The sequence below is a fragment of the Myripristis murdjan genome, chromosome 17, assembly GCF_902150065.1.
Source record: "Myripristis murdjan chromosome 17, fMyrMur1.1, whole genome shotgun sequence".
NCBI classification, from domain to species: domain Eukaryota; kingdom Metazoa; phylum Chordata; class Actinopteri; order Holocentriformes; family Holocentridae; genus Myripristis; species Myripristis murdjan.
In genome coordinates, this window is record NC_043996.1 from 6,169,212 (window position 1) to 6,188,310 (window position 19,099).

At 40.9% G+C, this 19,099-nt stretch overlaps 1 protein-coding gene across 1 annotated transcript in view; it reads left to right on the top strand.

Moving 5' to 3' along the window:
• LOC115374734 (band 4.1-like protein 3) overlaps positions 1 to 19,099 on the top strand; it is a 37,920-nt gene that overhangs the window by 2,496 nt on the left and 16,325 nt on the right. Inside the window, exons 2-12 of the mRNA XM_030073813.1 lie at positions 3,759 to 3,976; positions 9,376 to 9,519; positions 13,343 to 13,447; positions 14,039 to 14,081; positions 14,196 to 14,271; positions 14,455 to 14,673; positions 15,725 to 15,812; positions 16,853 to 16,897; positions 17,588 to 17,740; positions 17,866 to 17,963; positions 18,846 to 19,021. Coding sequence (XP_029929673.1) covers positions 3,770 to 3,976; positions 9,376 to 9,519; positions 13,343 to 13,447; positions 14,039 to 14,081; positions 14,196 to 14,271; positions 14,455 to 14,673; positions 15,725 to 15,812; positions 16,853 to 16,897; positions 17,588 to 17,740; positions 17,866 to 17,963; positions 18,846 to 19,021 — 1,354 coding nt within the window. The 5' untranslated portion in view covers positions 3,759 to 3,769. The remainder of the gene's footprint in view (positions 1 to 3,758; positions 3,977 to 9,375; positions 9,520 to 13,342; positions 13,448 to 14,038; positions 14,082 to 14,195; positions 14,272 to 14,454; positions 14,674 to 15,724; positions 15,813 to 16,852; positions 16,898 to 17,587; positions 17,741 to 17,865; positions 17,964 to 18,845; positions 19,022 to 19,099) is intronic.

Here is a 19,099-nt window from a genome sequence, read left to right on the forward strand (position 1 = left end):
GGGGTGTAGAGATGGGCCCAGCTGTGGTTTATTCCGGCTAATGGCACTCAGCACAGATGGCAGCTCCCCATCCTATGTGTGTGTTTATGTGCATGCATGTGTCCATGTGCACAGGCCCCTTTCCAGCAGTGTGCGTTACAATCACAAATGGACCTTAAAATGGAGGTTGCAAGCACAGGACAACGCCAAAGCATTGAGAGCTAGTCATCAATTATGTAATCTAGCTACATACTGCTGTGCCGCTACTGAGCATTTATCAGTTATGAATATCCCTTCTGCAGGTTGTCTCGACATTATCTCTGAGCTTGATTCACTTCGGTTTTGATTTGTTTGTTCAGCACTAGCGTGTGTGTTGCCTCATTGCAGATTATTCTGGATTTATACTAGGGGGAAGATATGGGAGCACTCTGCTAATGATGTAATTGTTGTGCTGAGGCAGGACTGTCTCTGCAGGAACGCAGGCATGCAGATGGTTTCTGCCTCCCCTGTGGGAAAGGTCACACCATTCAGAATATTCGTTTGTTCTGACATAATGTGTCAAAGCTGAATCATCTCTCCTTTCATTGATAATCAATCAAAATGAAAATCATATTTAAAGCAGTGATCTGGGAGGCATCTGTAGAAACATCTGTGGTGCTAAGCACTCATTGCTGTGGTGTTTCTGCACTGCACTTCCCAGAGATCACCTGTCAGTCAGTCACTGTATACAGCACTATGACGTCTTTTTCTTTGGATTTTCTGTTGATAGTTTGGAAATATGTAGGTGGCACTCTTTCCTTTGTCTGTGAAGCCACAGTGGCTGTTTCTGCTGATGCTAACTACACAGTTCTTCGTCCACTTACTCCAAACAAAGCACTGTTGCTACCATCAGACACATAAAGCACATCACTTCCTGTGCACCAGAGCTTTTTTCCACTGGGAAAGACCTACCTGACATAGTGTTCATGAATGGGTTACAGGCTGAATCACTGTTGCTTTATGTCAGTCAGTGATAGAGTAGCAAAATAGATACGAAAACGTCACAAGTATTATTTTAAGATAATTTTTTTAAATGGAAAAAACTTAGAATTACAACACAGTTAAATCTGATTAGGCAATATTGGCACAGTCATCAGCTGCGTCTGTACTAGCAGCCACCCAGGGCACTAATTACATTGTGAATACAGCTTTCTGAATGCATAATGTATGTGCCAGTCCATAGTGTTGGCTGCACACAAGGCTACTGTGTTGACCGTTGTGTGGCTGTGTGAAGAGTGCCTGTCACCAGTGACTGAGCGTATTCTTCCCTCCATTTCTATGGTGCTAAGATGTTCCTGCCCCCCCTCCCAAATAGTTCCTGTTTCATAGCTAGTTATGAAAAGCAAAGGCTGCCCTCATATGTCAGCCGATTACTGCGCTGCAACTCTGCCCTGCGTGACATGCTGAAATGGTAGAAAGCGTTTGATAAGATTCTGGTTTAATTCACCTTAGAAGTCTTTTAGAAATGTCTTTAGTTATCTCCCCTTGGAAAACATGTTCTTTAAAAGCCATGGCTCCAAAACTCGTGACTCCATCGCTTCATTCACATACTCTGACTGCTTACAACTCGGCCCTATGATCTGTAATCTATACAGCCTTTTTACAGTGCTGGAAGCTATAGATGTTGAAGATTTGAAGGAGGTTGATAATGTTGTTTTCAGTGACTCACACCACTCCAGAAACATGCTCTTAACTGCTGCAGGAACAAGGGCAGGCACACTGAATGAGCTGCTTGAGGCTCCCAATTGTTTTTTTTTGTTTGTTTGTTTGTTTGTTCCCCCACCCCCCTTTTCTAAATCCCGCAGCATCAAGTCAACATTATTCTGATCCATTTAAACACGAATAACACTCTATTCTTAAGTGTTTTTGCTGCTTGGCAAAGCAAGATTTGGCTTTATATCCTAATCCTATTTGAAGCTGTTACATAGAGATCCAACCCGTGCTCATTAGCAGAGGCAAATTACCATTTGGTTTTCAAACAGCAATCCTCTGGTCTGTAACTGAATCATTATCCTTTACTACAATCTGTAACACCAAATAATACTGAATCAAGAGTTTTTTTTCATTAGTAGTTTGCATTAGTTGCATTAGTTTGCACATTGATATCATTAATCTCACCCCAGGGATTTGATTCCAGGCAAAAAGCACCCAAGTCAATTCAAATTTAGGGCCGTGCATTAAAGCAAAAAGAATAATTGTCACAGTATGTTTTTCCTTGATATAAATATAGAAAAATATTTGATATACCAGTTTATCAAGGTAATAATTGCATCGGCTGTTATGATCAATTTTGTTGTGATAACATTTTGACCATTTCACCCAGCCCCTCTCAACGTATAATGGAGGGTAGCTGAAGTAACATCTGTGTTACAGACTGTAACAGGAACATTAGTAAACAACATGGGTGCTGGTGAGGGCATGAACTCTAGCTGTTAATATTCCAGCTATGTGTGTGCCAGTGCTGCTTACAAGCCTCAGAAGCCTTTGTCGCCCTGCAGAGTTTTCCAGACTGTGACAATAAGGAGTTATTCTGATACAGTTTGTTTATTACAAAGCAAACGAGAGGACACCTTGACGAAACCAGAGCTTCTTGTTACATTTCTAACCAGTGTTTAGTCTCATTGTTTTGGCCCACATCGACATAACCGTTGTTGTTATGTCTCAGTGCTTGGCCCCACATGTCAGAAGGTTTACCCCCACCCCCATCCACAGTGTTGGCTGTGTGGATCCAGAAACTGCTGTCCCCGGCCATGGCTGGAAGTCAGAGATCCTCCCCTCAATCGTCCCACCCCAGAGTAAACACAGCCCTATAAATAGAGCTCAGAGAGCTGGAGGCCAGCAGTAGAATGACAGGCATCCATACTACAAACCCCAGACTCTCCTCAGAGGCCCACTGGCTCGCACACACACCCTCCAAACCCCACATCCTAAAGCCAGAGCCTCTGGATACAGTTAGCACATGGGCTCCCAGCGCAAGTTGTCCTATCTGTCATCTTTGCTTGGTCCAACAGGCTATTAGATGTTTCCTCTCATTACCCAGTTTTAGGCTCTCAGGGCTGCGTCTGTCACTGGTATGCTGCTATGTGCAGAGGGAGAAGGTCGTGTTATGAAAGACATGCACTGCTGCAGTTCAGATGTTTTGGATTGCTGTGTAAATATGTTGAACAGGGAGGTCATCATCATGGTTACCAAGTCTGTTTTCCCTCACTGTTGCACTTCATTGCATTGGTAGCATATGTGTGTCTCTGTAATAACCAAAACTACTCTGTATATGCTTTGTAATAAAACTGCTAGTGTGTTGCCTGTCATTGGTGTCTTCTGCTCAGTCTGTTGTTGAATTTTAATACCTACTGCTGCTCTTAAACCACTTCTCCTACTAGAAGTATTGATAATAACTGGGAACATTTCTGAACCAGTTGAATCTAGCCTTCAAGGATATTCTTGTAAGGTATGCAAATGTCAAGGCACCACCTAACTTTGTGCCTTGCAGTTATCAAATGCCTAAAGTCCTGCGTTTAGTAAAAATGGGGCCTGTGTGCACCAAAGCAGGCCCGATTCATTTCACATTTATTCATTTGTCATGCATAATGTCTTTGCATTTGCATCATAGAGTTGTTGTTCATCATTTACAAGGCCAGATAAAAATAAATAACGGTAAATTAAGAGCTTTCAAAGCAAGCTGGCTGACTCATCTAATTCTGCTCCTCCTCGGCTTCATCCTCCTCTTTCCTCTGCTCCAGCGTGATTTGCCATGACAACTGAATCAGGTGCAGACTCTGAGCCCAAGCAGCAGCAGAAGCAGCCGCAGCAGCAGCAGGAGAGCCAGGAGACAGAGAAGGGGACAGCTCAAGCACCAACCCAGCACAGCTTGGCAGCAGCCGAACCCACCTCGCCTCAGGCCCAGCCAGAGCAGCTCCCTGCCGCTGCTGGACACAGCACCCCTGCCAGGAAGGAACAGGTCAGCCTCCAGTCACAACATTAACTGCCTCCTCTGTATGAATGGGGCATAGAACAGTGGCTTCCAGCCACTGAGAGGAGTAAATAGGGTCCAAAATCGAGTGCCATATGTGGCAGAAGTTTCTCATTGTTCAATAAATCGGTAATGGTCACCCACCACATAAGCTGGTAACTTGCTAAGATGCTGGGCCTGTTCCCACCTGGTATTAACAACCATCCTGAGAAATCCAAATGCACATGGACAGCTGTCAATCTGTCCATACACACCTGGCATTAACATGCATCTCCAAACGCGTCACACCTGCCCACTTGTGTTTGGATCTCATTTTCCCATTCTATATGCAAATAAAAACATCATTTCAGAGAGAGAGCGAGACCAGAAAATGAAATTCACACTTTGCTAGTCCTCCTTCCATGCAAAAAATAAAAATAAAACAGCATTTAACAGGCAGCGGGTATTTAACAAAAGGGGACATCCTTGCACACCCCAGCCTCGTTTTAATGCGGCTGTCAATCACTGAAGACGCATTTCACATCTGTTACATGCTTGACCCGATCACGTTCTGGCTCAGATTATTTAATTATTCCAGTTGGTCTTAGAGGGTGCTCGCTTAGGTGCATAAATAATTCTATTGTATTCCTACTCTATTACATGTAGAGTTAGAAAGAATTAGTTTAATCGCATCGGGGCATGAAATTTAAGAGCTGCCAACACCTCCAAATTTTATATGGAAGAAAAAACCCTGCCTATTGTCTATATATTTTAGAGCCCCCCAAAACGTTTTGCATCATGATTTTAGGGGAGGTCATGTCTTATTAAGGGGAGTTTCTATTCATTAACCAGCTGCTATACACCTGCATTTCAGTTTGCATTTGGCCCATCAGCTGACAGCGCAGCTGCGCTGGGCAGAGTCAGATAAGATATTTTTTCTATTGTGAAAGTAACAGTCTGGCCGGTGTCTCGGTGTTGGGCTTGATGAGACAGATGACGTCAGGGTAGTAGGTGGTCCTTCAATCCATCCTGGAACACTTGTCTATTTACACCTCCGAATGTGTCCTGAGATAATATAAGAATTCCTTGGTTATATGGATGTGTTTTTCTTTACCTATGTCCCTCCTGACCACCATAGCTCCCTCTGACTGTCAGCCAATCAAATCAAAGCAAATTAAAGGTTCTGTATCAGTGAGACTCCTGATCAGTTGGTTGTTTTATCGCTCACAAAGTGGTAGGGTATAAATTTAAAGTAGCCTAACATTAGCATTTTTCCTTTGTTGGGACAAAAAGCAAGCATGAGACCATCAAACAGAATACATTAAATCAAAGACAAAAAAGATCTGTCATATGAATGAGTGAGCAAGTTTAATTTGAAACTGTTAATCTTATTGTTGATTCATTGAATGTTCCACATAGTACTTTATTCTGTGTGATTTTTGACTGTTCCTGGTATGGTTAGCAATTGTTGACCCCACATCAAGATTTTCTGTTGAAACACTCTGACCCCATTTACACCTAGTATTAAAAACCAATCTATCTGGAGACATTATCCAGATAAGAAAAAATGCATGTTAATGCAAGGTGTAAGTGGGTCCTTTGATTTTTTTGTACAACTAAAGACAGTGTTTTTAGAACATCCTATAACATCTATTCTTCTAGTTCTTGTATGTTGGTTATAATGTGAGGTAGTGGCATTTTTCGTTCCTTTATAAGATTGTCCCTTGCAAGCCACTTTGCCAGGTAGCCAACCATGATTTGTTGATCCTTATCCTGTCTGTTCAAGTTTTCTGCTAAGGTAGAGAGAGGAAGAAAATTTGGGATGAACGAGTCACTGGGGCTGGTGGGCAAGAGAGTTTCTATTTTTATACTGTTGTAGAACAATTCAGAAGCCTATGACTATGAAGTCAGCACAGTGTTTTTAAATCCATTGCTCTCCATTATGAGGAAGATTTTAAGCTGCAGCCTGACCATGTTGTGTCTCAGGCAGCTCAGGTAGGTTGTGATATTATCTGAACACTGAGTGCTTGTCTGAGGGTGTTGGCCCAAACAAGCTTCTGTGCTACTATCTGATCAATCTGCAGGTTGAATTTCCAGTGCTCCCAAACAGCAGCGCACTGGCAGATGAAGAAAAACAGTATAGCTTGCTTGGTTCAGCTGTTGATACATATGGATATGCAGTTGGTGCACAACGTGTGACCTCTGCAGTCACAACGTGGAAGAGGCATTAAAACAAAGAGCAGGATGATATAGCTTTGGACAATATGGATAAAATTAAATATCATGATACCTCTGAACAAATATGTGGATGTCATAGGCATGATTATTGGTGCTTTCCTAACATATTTACACATACGAGCGCTTTGATAATGGTTAGTAAAGTAGATATGATGACTAATCAAGTAGAGGCATATAACAGAACAGTTATAACAGTCTAATAAGTTGGCATCCCATTACTGTAATGCTGCCTTTAAAACCAGGAAAAAAACTCACCTGTTCCCCATCACATTATATTATCCAAAATCCCAGACGATATCTAGTCTCATATCACAGTATGGGTCTAATATCAATATTCTGTCCAGGCCTAAACAGTTCTTAGGTGCCAGTGGCTCGTCATAGTCCTGGTAAGTATGGTTAAATTTACATTAAATTTCAGGCATTTAGTATTTAGATGTTTGCTCTCTTTTAGAATGGGTGTGTGATGACCCCTGCCCCTTTGTTGAATTAACTTAAAATTTCTAGAATGCCATCATTATAAGAAACCATTTTGAAGGATTTCAAAGTTGCCACACCCAAATGAGTTGTGCAGAAAAAAAGGCCATTTGCTTTGAGATGTTTTGCCTTACGTTCTGGAGAAAGTTTTAGCATGCAGCCGCAATTGTGGCATGTTCACGCTCATCACCCCACTGACCTAGAGTAGAAGTGTGGTTTTATAATGATGTGGAAAATTTAATTATGGAAATGGTGTTTTTGATGAAGAGAAGAAACAGAGCATGAGTTGCTGAGAAAAAAATGGGGTAGATTTGAGAGAAGTTCATTATGTCCTGGGCTTGGTCATTTGGAAGACTAATAATGCAAAAAATATTTTTTGACGCTAACTATTTTTCACTATATGCAAAGATGCCTGTATGCAAAGGTGCCGAGAACATGCTAAACAATGAGTTCACATCAGTTTCTCCTCCATTCAAGTTGTTTACTTCTGCACAAGACTCACAAATACAAGGAACAGAATTATTATGTGTGTGTGTGTGTGTGTGTATAGAGAGAGATAGATAGATAGATATACACACACACACACACACACACACACACACACACACACACACACACACATATATATATATATATATATATATATCCACAGAGCAAACACATTCTCCAACAGCTGAAATCAAAAAGCAATTGAAACACATTCTTTCAACACAACTGTGAGTAATGGTGCACTCTGCACAATTGCCAAGGGTCAGTTTTTAAATGAGAATTGTTTAGACTCAACTGACACATAATTTGATGGTTGAGTCTAAATGGCATCTCTGAAATTAACCTGCTACACCTTTAAATAGCTGCAACTGAACAAGGGTCATGCCATTTCAGTTATAAAGGTCCATTTGATACTTTTGAAAGTGTTGCACACATTTCTCAGCTTAGATTATTACCTGCTGGTTTGCCGCATTCATGTCACACCGGAAGAAAAAGAAACCGGAAGAACAGACTTGCATTGTTTAATCTTGGGAGTGTTCCTGACATGGTTAACTCTTTGGATCACCCACATCCAAAATCATATATATTCATGAATGCTCATCTCCCATAAGCATCTTCCAGCAGGTATGGTTGATCGTATTACTGTGAATACGCCCAATAACATTTTATAGCATGGACTGAACTGCTGACATCAGTGGATGCCCTGCAGTGTTTACTGCTTGTGTCGGCAAAGTTCTTAAAGTTGTGGCTCCAGGTGGGAGATATCACAGCCTAGCAAAACTTACCACCTATGCCACTTGTAGTTACAACTTGGAATATGAGGTGAATGTTTTTCCTGGTCAGCTGTCACACTTACAGAATATCCATTATGCACTGAAAATAGCATCAGAGTATTTGAGCAGTCTAGCTCATACAAGTTTTAATATTGCAGTACAATTTCCAGGCAGTAGATAATTAAAAATTGGTTGTAAACATTGCAGCATGGATGGTATTGTGTTGAAAGGACGTGTTTTAATCACTTCCCAGATTTAGCTGTTGGAGTGTGTTTTTCCTGTGGTGCTCCCCGAAAAAACTAAAGCTAAATCAAGCACTATAGTGAAGTAAGGGATGAAATTTTGAACACAATCAATCATCATGATGGCACAAACTAGGAAAATAAGGCCCTGGTTTAAAATAACCTGAATTATCCTCTAAAATTCAGCAGGCTATATCACCCCGCCCTAGTTGTGTCACACGGAAGATGATGGATGATGCTCTTCTATTGTCGGAAGTGTGTGAATTGGCAGCAACACGCCTGAGAGAAAGCATAGCATTGTGACATGACAGTGTTGGTGTTTCCTCTGAGATATGCTCAGGCTGACATATTAGTCTGGCATGGTAATGTGTTCATGTAAATTAAGTGGAATCCATTTACATTACTTTCTCTGATTTCATGCAATAGCGGTGCTTGATTTATCATTCATCCGTCAACACTGGAAATACAGCCTTATTTATCTTCCAATAGGAGGTTTAACTAAATTAAGAATGTCATTTTAAGTCCCCATGTTTTTTAAAATTGACAGCAGTTTTCTCCACTGCTGAATGAATACAGAGGAAGCACTGGTCTTTAGTAGCTACAGTAGATAACCACAGTAGGATGGATATAGCTCTGAGAGCAAGAAAAGACATTTTCAGTATCAAAATGAAAAGAGGCAGTAAATCCACTTTCAGATTAAGAAGGTAAAATGTCTCAAAGCCAAGGCCTTTTCTTCTGTACAGAGTCACTCAGGAAGGCTTTGTTTTCAGCGAGGTGGAAAATTGGATTTTCTCTGTTTAAGACAAAATGGCGGCACACCTCTGGCTCTTCTCAGTGGGACCTGATTATGTTCATTCAGGGTCCTAGTCTCTATTTTTAGGTTTTGGACATGTGACAGAACTGGTGGTTTTGTCAAAGACAACTATGTTAAGTAACTGACATTTAGGGCAGTTTGAGGCAGTTGTGTAAGAAAGCAGTGTACAGGAGGGACTTTTTGTATCTTCAGTCTTTGTCCTGTAATGCTATCCTTCTACTGTTGATCAGGTTCCCTTTTCTGTAGCCCAATGCAGTAAATATACAGTTTTTCATCTTAACAACATAGCAGAGACATCTTATCAGTTGACAAGGTTGAACAGAGAAAATGAAAGTCCTAATACACAGCTCAACTAGCAGTTTTTTCTTTTCCTCTTAGGAAACCCAGGAAGAGGACCAGGTATCCCACAGGTCATCCACCAGTCGTCTGTCAAGGTCTCCTTTGAGAGGAGTGAAGAAGCTGAAGAACATGCAGTGTAAGGTCACCTTGCTGGACGGCACTGACTACACACTCACTGTGGAGGTGAGACACTGCAGGTGGAGATGCATGGTGACAACAGAGGGTTTCCTCTTTGACATCTTTTTAAGGTAGCATTGGTGCTGAGGATATTTTAAAGATTTTAATTCTTTTAATTTACTGTACATGTACTCAAAATACAAACTCATGTCAGAAATAACTTCCCATGATACAAATAATTACATTTTTTCCTTTTCATACTCACTTACAATAAGGCATTAGGCCATGCAAATTACAACAGGCACTCTGTACTGAAACATGTTTCTTACTGAAACAACATGTCAGGCTCTTTTAATTAATTTAACTTTGCATTTATGTGTGCAGTGAAATGCATAAATTGTTCCTTCCCCTAAAGTTACATTTTATAATTTTGATCAGTAAAGTAAATCATATGATGCAAAATATTAAATGATTAGAATTTTTTATCCCATACCCAAAAATAATTCATTTAAAACACTATTAGAATAGAAATAAATCTAAATCATAAATGTATTTGACATTTCCGACTTTAAGATTTCCTCTCCAGCAGTGCAGTTAAGGTAGAAAGTTAAATTTGAGCATGAAACGTTTTAACATTGCACTTTCTGAAAATGTGTGCCACCTGGGTGAGGAAGACCAGAGCCAGCAAGGCAGTGACTCCTTCCCAAATCTCTTTTAACCGGATTCTTCCCCACCAGGGGTTTGGACAGAGGGATTAGCTGACTGTTTTGGTGTGGGGGTGTGACCATGAAATGGGAGCATTTGTTGGAGGGAATCAGCGTCACACACTTTGTGTGTCGGCATGATTACTTGGCAGCTTGATCTCCCGCTGTGCCCCTGGAAGGATTCCTAAGGACAGTGGTGTGAAAATGGAAGTCAGTCTGGACCTGTGGCCCTGGAGCCAGGCTGCCAGGCTGCTACAGTATCATTTTAGAAGCATATGCTCCTACAGACACATTCATGCTGTCTGAAAAATAGGAACTGTTGCAAATTGAGATTCCAAGTTGTGTTGTCCATTTTCAGTTCTTTGCCCAGATTGTGCTTTTTTTGCTTCCAAATTGTTCAGCTCCTTGGAAAAAAAATGTTAATGTAAAATCTTGTGTATAATGCATTTGTTTTTGAGTGTATTTTTGTATGCATAAAAAATTGTATGTTAGCATGCACATTCAGAGTATATATCAAGAAGAAAGGCTCCAGAGGAAACACCCTGTCCCATCTGTTTACTATCCTCTAATCCTTAAGCACTTCCCTTTGCCAACACTGCCTGGGTCAAGGCTGTCCTGGCACAGGTCTAGGTTCACGTCACCCCACGCACGTCCTAAAAGTGACACCAGAGGAAGGATACTTTGAGCTAACCTTGGACGACACTGCATTAGAAAGAATGTGAGCAGGAGGAACATGTAAATTAAGTGGAAAAATTCAGGAAAACAAGAATGATTGAGTCATCTGTGCAGAAACTTTGGTTATATCTTTAAAGCTGGTAATCAGAATTATGCATACATGTAGCTCACACTTCAGCAGGCTATGTTGCTGTTGATGGGTTCAAACCTGTGTTCTGTCAGTTACAGAACAGACTCTCTCCACTACAATGGCCCGCTTTTCCCAATAACAGGGAGGCCCTGACATTAGCTTTTTGGAACAAGCAGCTTTTAGAGATCAATAATACAAAAAGGGTCTGTTCTTTGCTGGGATAATGGGTACCACAGTGATGCAGTAGGCATGAAGCACAGCTGGGTGATATTGGCAGATATTGTGTTGCTTCTTTTATATAGTCTGGAAAATGCCCATAATCACAGAAAAAAAATGTTGCCATGGGTATTAATATGTCTCGTACAACAGTTAGTAGTTCATATTTGTTGAAGTTGTTTTGCAAAGTATTTTACATTCATAGGATGAAACCAAGCAAGAGAAAACAAGAAAGATGGCTAATTAGCTGCCTGGTTCCCACAAGAGTTGGCATAGCAACCAGTAAAGCATGATCATGACCAATTTGATTGCTTGGCTGAAATTACCAGTTTTATCAAAGCATCTTAACAGCTAAGGCTAAAACCTGACTCACAGGGCAGTCACAGCTTGTGTCACTTCACACAGTGAGACAATTGAGGTCAGAGGATCCTCTGAATTGCAAGGAAGTCCTCTTCCTGCTCCCAGTCCTGTTTGAAATTAGTCTAGAATGTAAAGATAATACATTTTTATCTCCCTGACCTTGCATTTTTTTTTTTAGCTCAACTCATTTTCTTACATGGGAAAAATGTCTTTACTAAGAGTTTTTTCATAATTTTCTGTTGCACTGAAGTTCTCTCAGGTGGAGTTGCTCTTTGTCTTGTGATTATAAAATGTTGGCATCTTTTTCCCACTAAGAGAGTTGCATATTTTTTATCCCATCTCTAAACTATATGAATGTTAGATTATATTTTTGAATAAGTAATTTTGGTAATGCAAGGCCATTTTCCAGTCTCTTGATGTATCTGTGACCTTTTGCAACACACAGATACTTTTGCTGTTCGCTCCCTGGGCAAAAATGTTTTAAAAGAGAATTATGAAATTTATCATGGATGAGGTTTCTCACATTGTCACAGGTTATTAGGTTTTTAAGCCTTACAACCTCCGATTCAGTTCTACTTTGGCATCAGGTTTCCTTCCAACTTTCCAGCTTTTCTAGTTCTCCCAAACAACCCCAGGGAAAATGGATCTAGATTTGTAGCTTGCGTCTGCTGCACTCTAACATACAGTGTTGCAAGCTCTGTTTGCCATAGCCAGTCTATTTGAGAGGCAACTATTGACCAAGCCCAAACAGAGTAAACCTAGTTTTGTAGATAATGACCAGTGTGGGGTTTTTGTGTGAAAGCTCTCTGTAATGATGAGGGTTAGGGTTTGGGTTAATAACACTGAGTTAATAAGCCACTGTCACAGTAAGGCAGTGTTACTCTGACATGACATCGCTAATTCCCTCAGGATTAATTTATCTGCCACTGTTGGCTTTATAGCTCTGTTAAAATCACACAGACTCTTCAGATCACCCTTCAGGTAAAGAATATTGTGCGTCTGTGTCAAGCGTTTGAAGTGTGTGTAAATATCCACGTACACATTTACTGTATGGACCTAAGACAGTAGAGCTCCTCGTACCACTTCCACTACATGCCTGCTAAATTTGCACGTTCACATGCTTGAGCCTTCATGCCATAAATTGCTGTGTTGTGGTAACATGGACCTTAAAATATCCTCTGGGAGTCAGCCAAATGAGTCAGTGACAGAACGCCAGCCAATGACACCCACTGTTAGAGACATGCCATCGATCGGTGGAGCCTCCGGGAGGCTGATGTTGCTCACTGGGCAACCTTGAGCATCGGGGTTTGAAGCTGTATTTATTTGATGCTTTTTATAGAGGAATTGATCCAGTATGGTTCCATTAAGCTCTGACACTGCCAGGGTTGGGGTCCAATTCTCACTGGGGCAGCCCAGTGCTGAAAATGCACTGCCATAAGCTGCTTTGCAATATATGTGAAGGTTCCCATTGAACTTGACCTTCAGGATATTCTTTTGCAAAAGCAAGTATCTTTGTAAGATTTCCCAAGATTTAAAGCGTGTCCTTTTTATGAATTGAGGTATTATATCTCAGGATAAAGGAAAATGTAATCCCATGATGTCACTGCAGCTTTGCAGAGAGTCAAAAGAAATTATGGACATTCACCTCTCATACCTACATAAACAGATTTGCAAGTGTAGACTATAGCACTGTTTCCAAATGACTCTTGCTTTTTGACCTTCTGTTAAATATCTAACTATCTAAACTAACTAACAAAATAACTTCTGTTTGTATGCACCCCTCCCACCCCCCACACCCTCACAGAAACGAGCCAAGGGCCAAGTGCTGTTTGATAAAGTATGTGATCACCTCAACCTGCTGGAGAAGGACTACTTCGGCATCACATACAGAGACATAGAGAATCAGAAGGTAAACAAGCAAATTAGTTGGGAAATTTTTTTTAACTCCAGTTTTGCTAATTATTAAGTTTTAATTCCATTTGATGGTTCACATGTTCTGTATGTTAAGAAAATGAACTCCTTGCGGCAGTGAAACCCTTATATTAAACCAATTAATTTGTGATGGTCAGTCTAAATATTAAAACAAAAATGTATTTTTTATCCCACAGCAACAGTACAGAATGCTCATCTTTATTTGTCCAGTGCCTATTATGAAGGTACAGGGTTGTTTAGAGATTTAAAAAAAAAAAAAAAAAAAAAAAACACACTCACACACAAATTGACAGCAGGGTTACAGAGGAGGAAAATAAGCATACCAGAGGATGAAATGTTCAGAACTAAAATTTCACGTTTTTAAGATGGTGATATTGTTTGACATAACCGACCTCCTCACCCAGGATATTCCATAGCCTCAGTGCCCTTGTTTAATGAATCTTTCAGGTTTTACGTTCTGGGGTCTGTGAAGATGGCCTCACTGAGGAACTGTTCCTACATAATTGATTTTACAATGATCGGAAATTGTCAGTGATTAATGGTTTTGGTTTGCGGTCGTCTGCTGCAGAATTGGCTGGATCCTTCCAAGGAGCTGAAGAAGCAGATCAGGAGTAAGTAATCTAATCAAGCTGCTCATGTATTGTATCCCATTATGAAACAGCCAAATGAGGCATATGCAATTTTAAGATCCTGCATTTTTAATTTAATGTTCTGTTATGTCTCAGCTGGTCCCTGGAACTTTGCTTTCAATGTAAAGTTTTACCCTCCAGACCCTTCCCAGTTGTCTGAGGACATTACTCGGTGAGTCAGCGGATCATTGTCCTTCAAACCTTCTTATGACTGTGTGAGTGACCTTAGATGAGAGACCAAAATGGTTTATAAAAACATTACCTCAAAACAATCAACTGGATAACACAAACTAAGTGACAAAAAAATAAACTCTCTGATTCTCCCTCTTCCCTGTGTCCATCCACTTTCCCTCAGGTACTACCTATGCCTGCAGCTGAGAGATGATGTGGTTTCGGGACGCCTGCCCTGCTCCTTTGCCACCCACACAGTACTGGGCTCCTACACGGTGCAGTCTGAACTCGGAGACTATGAACCAGAGGAACTGGGCAGCGACTATATCAGTGAGCTACGGTTCGCCCCCAACCAGACCAAAGAGCTAGAGGAGAAAGTCATGGAACTCCACAAGACCTACAAGTTAGTCTCAGCATCATTTCTAAAGCCCTTTTTATATAATCCTGGATCGGGCAAGAAGTACAATTCAGTCCTTACAGATTTCATCGACTAATAGTGCTTATTTTGCCCATGTTCCAATAATAGGTCTATATTATATTGACCGTAACCTGCTTTTTTACTGTATTTTATTAAATGACTTGTAGTAAATAGTGAATACAGATTTTTTTCCACACATAATTTCTTTTTCATTTAATGAAAAAAAATTATAATTTTCAAATGACTGGAATATGCTTAATTTAAAATTTTGAAGTTTTGCTTTGTTTTGTTTTTTCTCCCTTAGAGGCAACTTGATCTGTGAGCCAGGGATTCTGTGCAGTGACATTATAAATTATTTAGTGAGTTTTGTAGTTAGTAGACCCTTTACAATTGAAAACCAGATCTAGAATGAAGAAAAGCTTGAAAAGCTTGCTGCAGTTATGAGATTCTAATTGACAGTATTGTTATTGTAGGTTTTTGTTGCAGTTGTACATCTCTGTTGTAAGACTCTTATTGAGACCTGGATCTAACTTGTCAGTGAGTTAAACTACCTGTGTGAATGTTTAGCGCCTTGAATAATCATCCATCTAACAAGTGACAAGACCTCTATTCTCCCTGTGCTCATTTCTAAAACCCATCATTGCCTAGACATTGAATATGTATTGTCCTATAAATGGATCTAGCACACTGTAGTCCTTTGTCTAAGGCTCCCATTCTTCCCTGTTGTATTGATTTGTATGTAATTCGATGCGGTTCTGTGTAGCTCGCTGGGTGTAGCAAGGCACCAAGACTGACAGGATTAGGGGTTCCATTTTCTCGGAGGCCACCTCCTCTAAAAATGGAAGCACTCCTGTTGCTGTTCTTTTGTAAAAGTACCCATAAAAACAACAACAATTAACACAAAATGAAAGAAATGCCACTGCACCAGCATCACATATCCACATTGCTCAAAGAAGATCAACACCTTCTCTGCTGTATGTATACCTGTATTGGAACACATACTTTATGTCTGATTTGTTATGTCCTGTGTTGTCAGAGGGATGACACCAGCAGAGGCAGAGATGCACTTCTTGGAAAATGCCAAGAAGCTGTCCATGTATGGAGTGGACCTCCATCATGCCAAGGTAAGAAGAGTATATAACCTTTTAACTCTGAATTTAGTTTTTACTAAATTAGCATGTCTCTTTGGAGTTCAAATTTCTAAGTTTCTAAGGGATAACTAGTCAGTATACACCATTAAAGTCCTCACACCATTTGGTGAAATGGAACTGAAAATTGGAGACATCGCAGCTGGAGGAATAGTATCTGCTATCGACTTTAATTGTTGAAATGCAACGTTAGCTTGCTCTTCCTCACAATCCCCACAATTGCCTCTTTTCACAAAGTAATTGGAAAAAAGTTACTAAAGTGATTTTTAATGGACAGTATACTCGATTGCCACCTATGCCTCCAGTGATGATCGTTGTCTCCAAGATACATTAAGAAATTTGCAAATGACATGTTGACTTTTGCATTCTGCACATGCAAGACTACAAAACGAACGCATTTCACTCCCGCAGTCAGCGATGATGCTTGTCACCAGCACCACAACACTGCTGCTTCAGAAACATCATAGCTGCCACAGTAATGCCACAGCCTAACATGCCACTGCTGCGCCGCTGATTGACTGACATTGTATCACCGCTGCTTCTGTGGACTGGGGGTCAGGGTCAAAGGGTGGGGCGGTCTGGAGCCTAGCATGACTTAAATGATCCTCTTGTTGTTTCTAATCCACCTGCCAGATGGGATCAAACATGCTCATTAGAACACAGGCAGTGGAGAGAGAGAGAGACAGAGAGAGACAGGGAAAGAGAGCTGGACTATCACTGCTGTCAAGCGAGACAAATTACAGTCGTCATTCTTGGTAATGTTACCAGAACTGCCTTAAAAGTGAAAATGGATCTAGATCTGAGTGATAAAGAGGATATTGCCCTCATAGATCTAGATCAGAATAAAGGAGGTTAAGATTTCAAGAAGCAGCCTTGATCAAACTGAGTAGACAGCAATGCTCAGTGATGCATATATGAGTGTTGTAGTTTGATATAATGTACAAGCAATCGTTATGGAGGCTATATCAGACCAGCATTCCTCTTTTGTCTTCTCTCCCATCTCATTAAATGCCTAGTTGGTAGGGAGTCTCTTTGAGTGCTTGGCTCCAACTCAGGGAGAGGTAAGAGGCTGCATTCCATGTGCTTACCTGAGTGTGTGGGTGTGTGTGTGTGGGTGTGTTGGTGTGGTTTCTCGTCATGCATGGTGTAGATACTAGGTGCAAGTTGTGGTTTGCAACGTGCACTGCACTCCACTGTTATTTCAGACTGGTTGTTCCTGCTTTGGATCAACGCTCCCACCTCAAAAAGTCATGGTTCCACTCGCTCATCTTATGCTTTGCACAATGAAAAGCTTGGTGAACTCTGCCACCTCATTTTGTGCTTCATCCGTATCCCGACACTTCATTGTTGCATTTGCCACTCAGTGTCCCTCGAGTCATTATTCATGATCACCCTTCACAACCTGCATAGAGAAGATTACAATACCAAATGCCTGACTCGACTCTCCACCTGCCTGCTTTACTTTGTTTCTGTCACACACCTGGCACTGTTTACATCTAATTTATCCTGCTGTGCTCTGGCTCCTATACATCTCCCATATACGCTATAGGGTTTATGCAATAGGAGTTTATGTTTTGCAGACCAGAAAAAGAAGAGCAATGTCGTAGTCAGTGTCTTCTTTTTTTCAAATATCAGTCCTCCTGTGTTACTGTACTGATATGAGTACAAGGGAGGTTTTGTTTTATTTTGAATTTTGTAAAAAAAAAAAAAAAAAAATTCCTTTTACATCCATTCATTTTTGTCTTCCCCAGGACTCTGAGGGTGTGGAGATTATGTTGGGGGTTTGCGCCAGTGGCCTCCTCATTTACAGAGACAGATTGAGGATCAATAGGTTCGCCTGGCCCAAAGTTCTGAAAATCTCCTATAAGAGGAACAACTTCTACATCAAAATCCGCCCTGGCGAGGTGAACAACAGACACATGAACAATAATAATAATAACTACGAACTTGATTTATAAAAGCAGCATTAGCAAAATGCTTTACAAAAGGGTTTTGATTTGGATGTGACTTGTTTTTGTTTGTCTTTCAGTTTGAGCAGTTTGAAAGTACAATTGGCTTCAAGCTTCCAAATCATCGTGCAGCCAAGAGGCTCTGGAAGGTCTGTGTTGAGCACCATACCTTCTTCAGGTAAGAAATACCAGAAGGCCTGTGAAAGAAACCTCTCCACAAGCTGCTCATGCATGAGTTCTTAAATAAAAGTTAACCCGTCTTAAGAGCCTAAATCACAAAGTAGGACTTTAATAGACAATAGCGTGTACCATCTGTCCCTTCAGACACCATAGTGTTGGCCTATTAGCTTAATCACAATGTTGGTTGGAGGAGAAGGTTGCACTTCAACAAAGTGATTTTCAGTGTCATGCTAAATCCAAAATCCAATATTCAAAAAGTGTGAAAAGGTAGCACATCCCAAATTATCAAGTCAAGGAGGACAAAATACTCAATTTTCACCTGTTTATTGGCTCACAGCACATTAGAAAACGCTTTCGTATTTCAGCAGAGCCTTCATCTGAGCATTTGATGAAGGCTCTGATGAAGGCTGCCATGTGCTGCCTTCTTACACTTTCCTAATCACGTTGTGTTGTTGGATGTGGTCAGTGGTGGGAAATAATATCTGCCCATAGGAAGTGAAAATTTTAAACATAAAAACAAAATGCAAAATATTTTATTTTCTTTGGTATAATGTGATTACACACCTCCTGGGGTGGTAGATATGAGTGTGCTGCATGGAGTTTAATGGCATCTCCTAACATAATTTCTGGGTATTGAAGGTCAAACAGTTTTTTTCGACAGTTACCTCTTGCTGCCAGTTTTAGCCGCCAATGTGCAAAGTTATCCACTCCAGCTTCGAGCAAAATTAATTCCCCTTGGTTTATTTCAAGCAGCCAGTTCAACACTAACAACTCTCCAGGGAATATTCTAGTCAGGAGGACCTAATGGTTTACAAGTGCTAAGCTTAAACCTGTGTTTCATTTCTGGTTTGATTAATGTGAGCAACTGTAACCACGGCAGGCTCGTATCCCCTGAGGCACCCCCAAAGAAGTTCCTGGGCCTTGGCTCCAAGTTTCGCTACAGCGGGAGAACACAGGCTCAGACCCGCAGGGCCAGCTCTCAGATCATCAGACCGGCTCCTTTCTTCGAACGCTCCTCCAGCAAACGCTACAACATGTCCCGCAGCTTAGATGGCGGTAAAGCATGGTCCTATCTTGTGGTGACTGAATGTCTACAAATACCATTGGAAACAGATTAAATGCTGCCAAGCATGT